The sequence below is a fragment of the Gossypium hirsutum genome, chromosome D12, assembly GCF_007990345.1.
Source record: "Gossypium hirsutum isolate 1008001.06 chromosome D12, Gossypium_hirsutum_v2.1, whole genome shotgun sequence".
Taxonomy (NCBI): Eukaryota; Viridiplantae; Streptophyta; class Magnoliopsida; order Malvales; family Malvaceae; genus Gossypium; species Gossypium hirsutum.
This window is the reverse complement of record NC_053448.1, coordinates 30,880,826-30,894,312: the sequence shown is the minus strand read 5'-3', so window position 1 is coordinate 30,894,312 and position 13,487 is coordinate 30,880,826. Positions and strand designations below refer to the sequence as shown.

The 13,487-nt window shown below is 34.0% G+C and overlaps 2 protein-coding genes across 4 annotated transcripts; both read right to left on the bottom strand.

Moving 5' to 3' along the window:
* Nucleotides 1-6,294: 6,294 nt before the first annotated feature.
* Nucleotides 6,295-9,056, bottom strand: LOC107945718 (transcription factor SCREAM2). 3 transcript variants are annotated; one of them, XR_001696688.2, is made up of 4 exons: nucleotides 8,733-9,006; nucleotides 7,576-7,746; nucleotides 6,579-6,732; nucleotides 6,295-6,340 (listed from the first exon to the last, which is right to left on the bottom strand). XR_001696688.2 is itself a non-coding variant. In XM_016879815.2 (3 exons), exons 1-3 carry the CDS (start codon nucleotides 8,862-8,864, stop codon nucleotides 6,649-6,651), a joined length of 387 nt encoding a protein of 128 aa, XP_016735304.1. In that variant the 5' UTR covers nucleotides 8,865-9,056; the 3' UTR covers nucleotides 6,431-6,648. The 3 variants fall into 3 exon arrangements, 2 of the variants coding, with proteins under 2 accessions (XP_016735304.1, XP_016735307.1); XM_016879815.2 differs by lacking the exon at nucleotides 6,295-6,340 and having other exon boundaries at nucleotides 6,431-6,732; nucleotides 8,733-9,056; XM_016879818.2 differs by lacking the exon at nucleotides 6,295-6,340 and having other exon boundaries at nucleotides 6,431-6,724; nucleotides 8,733-9,007.
* A 316-nt stretch (nucleotides 9,057-9,372) lies between these two features.
* On the bottom strand, nucleotides 9,373-10,820 carry LOC107942444 (uncharacterized). The gene is made up of 3 exons (XM_016876112.1): nucleotides 10,249-10,820; nucleotides 9,885-10,095; nucleotides 9,373-9,495 (listed from the first exon to the last, which is right to left on the bottom strand). The coding sequence occupies exons 1-3, from the start codon at nucleotides 10,818-10,820 to the stop codon at nucleotides 9,373-9,375; spliced, it is 906 nt and encodes a 301-aa protein (XP_016731601.1).
* Nucleotides 10,821-13,487: the final 2,667 nt, after the last annotated feature.

The window sequence follows — 13,487 nt, the reverse complement described above, 5'->3', positions numbered from 1 at the left end:
CACCAAAACAACACCAAAAACCTGCAAAATATAATCAACCAACAAAAATTTCTATACATTAACCAATCAACATATTTAATTTTATAACAAACTATAAATTGTAAGCTAAATTAAATTGTCAACAATTAGAAAGGTAGCCTAAAAAGCAATTGAAGAAACATCATCCTCATCATCATCATCATTCTTGCAACCAATTTCTAACATGAAATAAGAATAAATAATTAGATAATCAAATTGATAAAATGTTACAAAATTACAACAATAAAACGAGAATAATAATTACCCGTTGAAAATCCCTTAGCTCGCATCCAATCATCAAAACAAACAACAACTTGAACTGTTTTTGGCTTAAGTGAACTCCTCAAAGGTGTGATAACTTTCTTACCCATGCTAAAAGCCGAATCGGAAGCTACAATCGATATTGTAATTGTCAAAAGATCACGAGCCAATAATGAAAGCTCATTATATCAAACTAAACTTTTGCTCCAATAATCCAAAACATCTATTTGACAATTCAACTCAAGCTCCTGTTCTTCCAAATAAATGTCCAACTGTGAATTTTTACTCTTAGTGCTAGATTCATTTAAATACCATTTATAATCATCACTCTCATCAAACCAACTGCGAATTTTCAATCTTAGTGCTAGATTTATTTAAATACCATTTATAATCACCACTCTCATCAAAATCTCCCCCAAAATCAGCACTATTAACATTGTGTTGATGCAAACTAGAATCAATAGGATTATTATCTGAAACATTAGAACTCCCAACCAAGGAGGAAGACGTGGATTTGGATTTTTTAACATACTCATTAAACAAGAGTTTAGGATTGCTAAGAATGATTTCAACAAAATTTGAAGCATGAATACCATAGATTGTAGTAAAGCAATACTGCACATAATTTAACTTGTAACAAGGATCTAAAATTACAGCACATGACAATATCAACGAATTCTCAGCCCAATATTTATTAAATTTCTCTTGCATTTTCTTAACCATTGGAGTTAAAAAATAATGAGGACCTTTAATTGTATCAAGCTTGTAATATCCCTAAACCGGGTCTACTAGTTTTGGATATATTTTTGGGTTTCAAGCGTGAATTTAGGAATTTATCGGGTTAATAGTAATTTTTTAATTTAATTTAATAGGTCAATTTCATCTAAAATTGATTAAATAATAATTCGAAAAAATAAAAATATATTTGGAAAATTAATTTTAAAGTAATTAAATAATTATTAGTGAAAATAATTAATTTGAGTCAAAAAAGAATTTGAAAAAATTTTTTTGGGGGTTAATTTTTATTTTGGTTAATTTTTATTGTAAAATAAGGGAAATTTGGAGTATTTTTTTTGGCAAATAAACCTTTAAATTCAGAATTTTGGAGGGAAAGGATCAATTGGTAAAGTATGGGAAATGTGGGAGTGGCCATTGGACAAATTTCCCAATTTTTAAATTTTTGGTGGGTTGTTTCAGTTTTAAACACAATGCATCTAGCCTACTTTTCACACCATTTACATCAGATTAGAGAGCTATAAAATTTGTTTTCTTTGCATGGTTTTAAAGATCTATCATTAGAGAACAGATTCAACAAATTTCCTTATCAAAATACTCTCTCTTTTCACCAGAAATTATTCACAAAAGTAACCAAAAATATTCTGAAATTTCTAAAGATTCTTGAATCATAATTTTCAATCAAAGGATTTAGAATGAATCAAAGGTAATTATCATTTATAAACTTATTTTCATGATGATAGAAGCATATTTACATGATTTGGGTGATAATTACATGATTTTTTTTTATCAATGTCATCTTTTTCAAAAGCTTAAGGTGCTTTAATGGTGGATCTTGAATTTTGAGAGGAAATCCATAAATAAATGGATGTTCCAACTCAAAATGGATCTGTTAAAAGGTTTTTGATTTTATTCATCAAGATTAAACATGTATTGTAATGTAATTTAAAGAAATTCGAATTTCATCATCTTTATGAACTGATTTTTCAGATTATTGTGAAATTGATTTTTGTAAAATTGATGCTTAGTATATGTTTATTTGCTCTAGTATTGATGTTTGGAAGTGATTAGGAGGGTTGGAGTGATCGATTTTGTGATGAATCGAGTTTTCGACTTCATGATACAAATCTGGTAAGGTAACTTTGGGTGAGAATTTCGTGTAGCCTAGTTGATGAAAATTTGTGTTTATTATATCTTTTGAAAGGTGGTAATATCTATCTTATCTCTATTGAAGCTCCAAATCTTGAAAAGGATTGAGCTAATTGAAATTGAAGCTTGGATTTTCTTGGTTGATCACTTGGTTGTGGTTGAGTTAGTTGTGTGGTGAGTGCTACTAAAGGGAAATTTGGTAAATTGACCATCACTTATGCTTAATCGGATGATTAGTTACTGATTGCAAATATTTAATTGAGTTTTGGTTGGTTAATTTTATAATATTATTGATATATGTTTAGGTGATGAAATTTTTGTTAAGTGTTGGTAAGTGAGCATCTAGTGATTTTATGTGCTTGATTTAATTGATTATAATGGTGAACTAAGCAAGCATGCTAGAGTTTTTGGTTCATGGTATGTTAATATTTCAATTGATAAATGAACATTGATAATAGGTAATCGGTATGCTAGATTTAATTTGATGTTAAAATGGCTATGTTACATGATTTAGATTGCATTTTGGCACTTTAAATTGAGCACATTATTGAGTGAAATTATGTTATGATTGATTGGTTATATTGGCAGTATAGCATGGTGGATCCAATTGATATAGTTGGCATGCCATAGGATTTCTGAGTATTCACCATATTGATATGTTATTTGTGAGAAATGAGGCTCTAGGTGGACTGATTTGGAGTAGATAAGGGAGCTTTAAGCTTGTGTCTCCACTCAACGGGACTGATTTGAGGCGATATAAGGGAGCGTGTGGCCTTAGGCTGCTCAATTCGGGACTAATTCTGATTCTGATTCTGATTGGGGGTAAGGAGATCCGTTTATCCAATGTATGATCACCCGATTAAGCCATGATTGTATATGCCAATATAAATGTATGAAATGTTATATGCTGATGCGGTCGTTGAAAGCACCAAAAATATCATATCCCTAATAAATAATGAAAAACAATAGTAAAAGGGAAGTAGGGTCAAATCCTCAGGGACTGGATTTGCACAATGTCTTGTTCCGTGAAATCCCAGGTAGAATCCTGCCCAAGAAAACCTCCGTACCTGGAAAAAAATAAGAAAATAACAGAATTAAAGGTTTGGATCTGAAAACAAAAAATAAAATAAAAACAAAATTAAGAATATTGAATTGAAAATTCGAGAAATTAAAAATAGAGTTGAGAGAAAGAAAATTCTTATGGGAGGTTCCAGCCTCCAATTGTCTCGTTCCGCCTTGGGTTCAATCCTCGGCTTTTAGGTGATCCTTCCTAAACCGAATAAGCCAGTTATAGTGGAAGAGGACGCCTACGACCACCAGCTCCAAAGATTTAGACTTACGATTTAGTGGAACCTGACTCTAGCCAACAATCACTTCTGTGGGATCGTTTTGTGCTAGATCAATACTTCTCAATGGCGAATCCCATGCCATTTTGTCTCTTGAGCTCGCAAACCTCTGACGCAGTAAGCTAACGAATTGATTGTGCAACCTTCCCAAAACATACAAAGCGGCTGCCTTTGCATACGTTGAAAAGCTTACTTCTTAAGGGACATGGATGAAAGCGTCAGCCCCGTAGTGCGGAGAAATGATGACTACTCGATGAGGAGGCTAAGTACGGACTCCAAGTCTCAGGAACCCTTTTTGGGGAATATCGACAACCTTCAGCCAGATGGGTTTAGTGGCTTATGGTTGTGGTGGAAAAGAAAATAAATATAATAAAAATGGAGATTTTATTGAAAGGAAATATGAGAAGAACAAAAGCCTAGATTTTTGGGGAGAGAGTGTTTACAGAAAAAGATGGATCTCTTTTAAGTCACTTCACCCTGTATTTATAGTGCTAGGGGAGATAGTCTAATCCTACTTAAATTACCAAAAGGTAAATACATTTAATTTAAGATAAATAAAATAAAATCCTAAAATTAAATAATTCTTAATATTAATTATCCTAATATAAGTAAAATAGAGTCTGATAGAATAAAATCTCTTCTTTTTGCATTTCAACCCTTGTGTCCTCCATGCTTGCACTTTTGGCACCAACTTTTCCTTGTGTCGCACATTGGCCCATTTTATCTCTAAATTCACGCTTTTGGCCCTTAATTTTGCTGTTGCCTCAAATTTAGTCCCTATGAGATAAAAGATCATAAATATCTCAAATTAGTAGGATCATACTCAGAATAAATACATAATTAATACATAAAAATACATTATTCTAGAGTGTTGTCAAATTCTCCCTACTTAGCCCATGCTTGCCCTCAAGTATGGTTCCTATCTACTATGAAAGTTAGATTTTGCAATAAAAGAAATACTACTCCAAAGTTTTATAAAAATCAGTCAAAAATGCATATGAAAAATAAAGAGAACCCTAAGCTTGCTTTAAGTAAAACAGAAAAATTTTCCAATTAATACACACAAAAATTAGAATCGACTTGAATTATTTAATGAAAATTAGGTAAATTGCCAAACCTACCAAGACACCCTATTTGTTTCCTCCTTTAGTCTCCAAATTATATTTTTTCTTTTTCTTTTTATTTCTTTTTATTTATTATTTATATTTTTTTATGCTTTAGAAATATACTGAACCTTTTGACGCGAAGAGAGATGACAGCTAAGCACCCCACCTCGGTTACTCAGCCCAGTAGACTCCTAATTATATTTTTTTCTTAAGAACACATCGAACCTTGTGACGCGAAGAGAGATAACAGCCAAGCACCTCACCCCGGTTACTCAGCCCAACATGTTCTTAAAAATTAATTCCGGTTAGTGGAGTTTTACCTAACACGTCACACAACCTTTTGACGGGAAATAGGATGACAACCCAAGCACCCTACCTCGGTTACTCAGTCAGTCATGTTTTTAAGCTGCACTCATAAGCATGGAAACATTAAACGACATTTTATTAATAACTTTTTTTATGAGGACTTTAGAGAAAACCAATCAAGTGTCAAAAATAAGTTTCAATAATTACCTTAATAGTCATGAACATATTTTAGCATGCAAACATATTAAGTGTCCACTTTGTATTAAACTTGATCAATTTTACGAAAAGTAAGATAAAGTTAACTCTATGAATCACAATTATTTTTAGCCTAAGAAGAATAAAATAGTGGAGATGACATCAATTATGGAAAATCCGTAATTTCCTCAGAAAACAAGAATCATGCTTGCAGGTCAAACAGTAGGAAATTCTTGGTAAAAATCTTGGGCATGAAAAGAGGCAGGAGATTCTAAGGGCACGTTTGGTTCACTGTATTGGATTAGAGGTGTATTGAATTAGAGGTGTAATGGAATAGAGGTGTAATAGCAAATCAACTGTTTGGTTGAATGTAATGGAATAGAGGCATAATAGTAATCTTGTGTTTGGTTGAATGGAATAGAGGTGTAATAGCATAATGGAAAAAAACTAAAATGACTAGAATACCCTTAGCATAAATTTATTTTGGTAAATGATTATTGTTATTGTTATTTAAATTTTAATAAGATTATTATTATCAATAATAAATAATTTAATCATATTTAAACATAATTATTATTAAATATATTAAATATATTATAATTAAAATATATAATTTAATAAAATTCTTAATAATTAATTTTCTTATATGAATTTACTCAAATCATAATATATGATACTATAAAAGATAAATTGAAATGATTAATATTAAATATATTTTAATTAAAATATATGATTTAATAAAATTTAAAATAATTATAACTAATAAATTATCTTATATGAATTTGTATAATTTAAAATAATTATTATTACATATAAGTTAATAATATATAATTTCATAAAATTATTGATAATAATTTTTCTTATATGAATTTATACAATTTAAAATAATTAATATTAAATATAATTTAATAATGATATATAATTTCATAAAATTCTTAATAATAAAATGTTATATGAATTTACTAAAATCAAAATATAACTTGAGAATTATATTCTGCATAAACATAATTAACTTATATTAAGAAAATGTTAGATGAAAATGAAATTCTACATCATAATCCATATGTTATATAGTTTTACAACATCAAAAAGTTTGAACTTTGATTTTTAATGGTCAGAAAGAAATCTTCTGACCCATTCCAATCGCGCAATAGAAGGTAAACTAAAGAAAACGATCATTTGAGTTGGATGATCTGGAATTTTTTGTACAAACACACCCTTAATTTATTAATAGATCCATACTCCCCTGTGTATGCATGTGTGATTTGATTATGGTGTATGAATATTAACCCAAAAGAAAAAAGAAAATAAATATAATAAATAAAAACCTCCATCATAATCAACTTCATTCTCAAGTGATATAATAACTAAGAAATCAATTATTTGCCTACTTGCTTGCGCTACCTACAAAGCTCACTACCTTGTAAAATTTGCTTCACCACTGGGATGAGAAGCAACTAATTACTTTACATCAACATTTACTATTGCCTCTGTTCATACCAATACCATCATAATAAGCCAACCATTCACCCTCACATTATCCCACGGAACCCTGCTGAATCCAAAAGTACTGCTTTGATTTGCTCAGGCAATACATCCTGGCCTTCCCTGCGTTGCTGTCATTTGTCAAACACCAAATCAAAATTACTGAATTCTTCATCCAAATATTAATATCCACCAACAAACCAAACACCTTACAACTTTTCTATTTTTTAGATGATATGCAGACTTCCAGATTAGCTGGTACTATAATGCTTGTTTAACAAAGCTACAATTATGGTACTCGCATAGCTCCAATTTCCCAATTTTCATATTGTCTTTGTTCAGCATCACCAGATCCGAAACTAAACTTTAAGGAAAACACACCTCACGATAAATTCTGTTTATCACTTGCAGTAAATACCTAACAAATTCATCTCACAAGTAATTTAGTGATCTAAAGATCAACAATTATTAACCATTAGCATCATAGTTGACCTTCAGAGGTATGAGCAGAAAGAAAAAATTGCCTAGGATATATCCCACTAAACAAGGATTCTTACTTTAATCTATGTGCAAACTAGTGCAAGTAGTCAGTCTGCTATTCATATACAAAAAGACAATGGGAAGAGAGTCATCAATTTCAGGGTTTCTGACTCATGGTCTATACCATTATTTGAACTTGCCTTTTACTGAGCTGCTCTTTTCAACAGCAGTTCTATGTAGCAAAGATGCACAGAAAATAACTGAATTTCTTCAATAAAGGCTCATTTCATTTGTAGTTTTAAGTGTTAAACAGAAGAAATAGCTTTCTATATGGCCTTATTTTTTGCACTAGAGTTAGCTAGACTTTGAAAGAAATCACATTCATCAAAAATTGTTAGACAGATTTTAGTTGAAATATGTTGGATAGATGTGCAAATTAAAATTGATTTTAAATGGAAATCAACGAAGTAGATGAAGAGAAAAAAGAAGGGCACCTCAGCTCGGAAAACATCCAGTGCAAACCCATTAAAACAGTTGATTACAGCTTGTTGTATGTCCAATCCAAGGTTGTCTAGAGCTCTCATGGTGGAGAGCAAGAGACCTGCCCTGCGAGCACAAAACATGTGAATGTTGACAGCCCTTCCTTCCCTTAATCTTACCTCCACCTGAAAATTACAAAAATAGAAATATATGAGTTCCGTTAACCTTACATCGACTGACACCAGGCATATGTCAGTCCTTATGTGTGTGTGTATCATGTCCTGACTCATGTCTGACATGAGTTCTACAACCAAATGCCAAGAAACAAAAGCCTAGATATAATCTTAAGAACAATTCTGATCAAGGAATAACAAATATCACACTTCTTCAGTTATTGGTGGAGAGAAATTCTAGGCTTCATGGCAAGAATATTAATACTTTTTCAGTTATTCTTAATAAAATCATAGAGGCAGTTTGACTAAGACTCCACAGTTGAAAGGGATGATACCAACAAGATGCTTGCTTGCAACTGGGGTTTGAGTGTAGTGATTACTTATCCAGAATACTTCTCTATTGTGATTACTATCAGTTTCGCAGATGCTTTTATTGTAGTTGGCTAGGCTCCTCTTTTGCGTGAATAAAGAATTATTTAACCATCAACAGAGCCAAAAACAAATATCACACTTCACAATCCACAAGAAGCGCTTAGCTATTATAAGCAGAAGACAAGAAAACAATCAACAATATGATAAAAGAGAACAAAGAAAAAAAACAATAATATATAGAAGCTCAATTGTGTATATACTTCAGTCCCCTCTATTATATTTATCCAATATAAAGTATTTCCAGTTTTCATGATAAGGTCCATCGACAATCTCATCTTGAAACCTACCGAGTTTAGTTCACTTTATCAACTTGTTAATCCAAAACCCAGAAACACAATGATAAATCAAAGAAATTCTTGAAATTGAGAACAAAACCCTAAAATTTTAGCATAAGAAAAAGAATACACCCACCACCGTTCCTTCAGTTTCACAAAAAACCCAGTTGATTAAAAAGAAAAGAAAGGGAATTGGAATAGTCTCGAAATAAAATCAAGATTCTGAATTAAAGAAAAGAAAAGGCGGTTGTTCTAAAGCTTCTGAAATGGAGAAAAGAGAAGATGCCTTACCTGATAACCAAGACTCGGAATAAGAAAAGAAATTGAGCTATGTTTGTTTGCCTGCGAAGAGAAGATACTCGAGGGAGGGAGAGAAAGCAAGAGAGATTTTTCAGTTTCACAGCTAAGGAAGGAAACGCCCATGTTACAAATACAAAGAAAATAAACTGGGAGCAAATCGGCAGAAAAGAAAAGTAAAGAAACAAGGAAATAAATCGGATGAAGCTAGAAGGAACAGAAGAGAAACAAAGGGGATCGGGGGAGGGTAAAATAGGGACGGTTTGCTGAAGCGGTAGCTAATCTGGGCAAAAGAGGGGGAATAGAAATCGGTGGTTTTCACCGATTAGGAAAGTAATGGATTACACGCGTATTAGCAATACATTGAACCAAACGACGAAATAGAGAGGGATTAGGTGGGGCCCACTGATTAGCCAATACACCCAACCAAACATGTTGTAAATAAATATGGACAAAATGTATCATCAAGCAGTAACACCAGACAAAAATAATCACAACAACAACAACAACCAAAATCACATCAGAAATTACAGTAATAACGAAGAGTACCTCCCCCTACTAAAAGTACATTGTCCTCAATGTGGACGAAAAGAAATAAATACGTAGAAAATTTGAGAAAAAAATCCCCGTATTGTTACTGTCGATCGCATATGATGACAATGAGCTCGATCAGTTGCTGGCCAAATGTTTCAAGTCGGGCCTCAATGCGCTGTAAGCGTTGCTCAACGGTTTTCTTCGCATTTTCGCTCTGTTTTATCTAAGCAAAAGAAGAAAAATTTATTAATATCCAAATAAGTAATAAATAATAAAATAAAATAAAGTAATAAATAAAGTAAAGAAACAAAGAAATAATAAATGATAAAAATAAAAATTGGGTTGCCTCCCAACAAACGCTTGTTTAACGTCTTTAGCTCGACTCCGTTATTGGTTCTATGGTGGTTCGAAATGGATATTCTCAACCATGGGCTTGAAAATTCTCATAAAACGGCTTCAACCACTGGCCATTGACTACGAACCACTTTCCAGATTCTTTACTCTCTAGGAATAACTTTAACACGGAGTTATAAAGTAAAACTTTTTGTCGATACAATTTATGCTCAAGATTTCACTGGGATGGCTAATGGCGTCGTAGACATTAAACTTTACAATCTCCCCATTAAACTCTATCATGAGAGTTCCACTTCGAACGGCAATTTTAGTATTAGCTGTACTAAGGAATGGTCGACCCAGCAGGAGATCTGAAGATCCAGGAGTTCTATCCTCCTCCATTTTGATCACATAAAAATCTACAGGGAAAATAAGCTCGTTAACTTTTACCAGAACATCCTCGAGGACTCCTTCTGGATGCACAACGGACCTGTTCACCAATTGAATGATAACACCTGTTTTTGTTAAAAAACCTGCGCTAAGTGATTCATAAATAGAATACGACATTACATTTATAAAAGCCCATAGATCATACATAGCCTTCTTAATTCCCAGATGGCCTATTTTGCATGGTATTGCAAACATGCTCCTATCCTTGCATTTTGTCGACATTTTCTGCTGTAACACTGCGGATACATTCTCACCAACATTCACCCTTTCATTACCTATTAATTTTCGCTTGTTGGTGCAAAGCTCTTTAAGAAATTTAGCATACTGCGGTATTTGTTTGATGGCGTCCAACAGCGGAATGTTGATCTCGACATTCCTAAATGTTTCGAGGATTTCCTTGTCCTCTTTACCTCTTCGACACTGGTTGAATCGTTCTGGAAATGGAGGTTGAATTTTCGACAATGGAGGCTTCGGTCGGACCTGTTCGTCTTTTTCGAGTTTTTCTTGGGCAATTTCTTGGCCAAGATTCCTGTCAGGAATTGGTTCTAGTACCTTTCCGCTTCGCAACATTACTGCATTTACATTTTGTCTAGGGTTTGGTTCTATTTGTGACGACAGCTTCCCTTGAGAGGTAAATTTCTCGATCGATGTGGTCAACTCTCTGATGGACGCCTCGATTTTCTGTTGGGAATCCTTCATCTCTTTTTGGAAATTAAGAGTTTTCTGTTGAAAATCAAGAACATTAGCTGCTAACTTATTGACCATGGTTTTAGAAAATTACCTGAACCTTGCGGCTATTGTGGAAATCGATTTTGGTATGGCTGGGTATTTCGTGAATTGGCCCCATAACTTAAGTTAGGATGTTCCCTCCACCTTGGGTTGTAGGTATTAGCGTAGGGGTCGTATCGCCTTTCTGGCAGCCCAGGGAAATTTCCCACAGCATCCAGATGGGCCATGGTATCATCATACAAACTGGGACATGTACCAGTTGCATGATCAGGTGTAGCACATATTCTGCATAACCGGGCTGTCTTCGCTTTTTCTGTAAGAAGAGAATTCATCATATTAGTAAGTCTATCAACTTTATCCTCTAAGGTTGAATTACTTAGCTGGTGAACCCTTCTAGGGGGTTTAGTATTGGCTCAGAACTGTTGAGAATTTTCAGCCATCATGGAGATCAAGTCTCTCGTTTGTTGGGGAGTCATGTTGACCAATGCTCCTCCACTAGTGGCGTCTACCATATTCATCTCCATGGGCTTCAAACCTTCGTAAAAGTATTGGAGGAGAGATTTCTCCATCATACCATGTTGTGGGCAGCTTGCACACAACTTCTTAAACTGCTCTCAATAATCGTAAAGGGACTCAGCTTCTTTTTGCCTTATTCCAATGATCTCTCTTCTTAGCTCAGCTGCTTGAGACGCTGGAAAAATTCTGCTTAGAAACAAACGAGATAGATCAGCCCAAGTTGTAATAGATCCAGGGGATAAATAAAATAATCATTCCTTAGCGAAATCTGCTAGGGAGAAAGGGAAATCACACAATTTAATCTGATCCTCAGTTACCCCCTGAGGTTTCATGCTAAGACAAACCATATGAAACTCTTTCAGATGCTTGTGGGGATTTTCATTTTGCAACCTATGAAAAGTTGGCAGTAACTGGATTAAACCTGACTTCAACTCAAAATCAGTATCCACAGTACGATACGCGATGCACAATGGCGGTTGTTCTATCGGAGCTGTGGCTAGTTGCCGAATCGTTTGAGCCATTGGTTGGTGTGCTAGATTCGGGTTTTCGTTAACCCTAGCGTTAAGCACTTCTTTTGGTGAGTCGACTTCTACTTTTTCGCTTTCAAGTGTTCGAGTAGGGTTTTCATTGACCCTAGACTTAGCTTCGTCATCGACTTCGATTTCTGGCAGTGGGTTACTTTGAGTTCCAACCATCGCTGACTGATTTTTCTGTAACTTTGTCTCCTTGCGATTGGCTCTAGCAGTCTTCTCAATTTCTGAATCGAACGTAAGAGTACCTAGAGCAGATTTGATCATAAGAAACAAAAAAACAAGATTAGTACGTTGCCAGTCCCCGACAACGGCGCCAAAATTTGATGTGCTCATTGAAAGCACCAAAAATATCCTATCCCTAATAAACAATGAAAAAGAATAGTAAAAAGGAAATAGGGTCAAATCCTTAGGGACTGGATTTGCATAATGTCTTGTTCCGTGAAATCCCAGACAGGATCTTGCCCAAGAAAACCTCCGTACTTGGAAAAAAAATAAGAAAATAACAGAATTAAAGGTTTGGATCTGGAAACGAAAAATAAAATAAAAATAGAATTAAGAATATTGAATCGAAAATTCGAGAAATTAAAAATAGAGTTGAGAGAAAGGAAATTCCTATGGGAGGTTCCAGCCTCTAGTTGTCTCGTTTCGCCTTGGGTTCAATCCTCGGCTTTTAGATGATCCTTCCCAAACTGAGTAAGCCAGTTATAGTGGAAGAGGACACCTACGACCACCAGCTCCAAGGATTTAGACTTACGATTTAGTGGAACCTGACTCTAGCCAACAATCGCTTCTGTGGGATCGTTTTATTCTAGATCAACGCTTCTGAATGGCGATTCCCACGCCATTGTCTCTTGGGATCGCTAACCTCTGACGTAGTAAGCTAATGAACCGAATGTGCAACATTCCCAAAACATACAAAGCGGCCGCCTTTGCATACGTTGAAAAACTTACTTCTTAAGGGACATGGACGAAAGTGTCAGCCCCGTAGTGTAGAGAAATGATGAATACTCGGCGAGGAGGCTAAGCACGGACTCTAAGTCTCAAGAACCCTTTTTGGGGAATATTGACAAGCTTCGGCTAGATGGGTTTAGTGGCTCCTGGTTGTGGTGGAAAAGAAAATAAATATAATAAAAATAGAGATTTTATTGAAAGGAAATATAAGAAGAACAAAAGCCTAGATTTTTGGGGAGAGAGTGTTTACAGAAAAAGATGGATCTTTTTTTGAGTCGCTTCACCCTCTATTTATAGTGCTAGGGGAGATAGTGTAATCCTACTTAAATTCCCAAAAGATAAATATATTTAATTGAAGATAAATAAAGATAAATAAAATTAAATCCTAAAATTAAATAATCCTTAATATTAATTATCCTAATATAATTAAAATAGAGTCTGATAGAATAAAATCTCTTCTTTTTGCATTTCAACCCTTGTGTCCTCCATACTTGCACTTTTGGCACCAACTTTTCCTTGTGTCGCACATTGCACCATTTTATCTCTAAATTCACGCTTTTGGCCCTTAATTTTGCTTTTGCCTCAAATTTAGTCCCTATGAGATAAAAGATCGTAAATAGCTCAAATTAGCAGGATCATACTCAGAATAAATACATAATTAATACATAAAAATACGTTATTCTAGAGTGTTATCATATGCTAA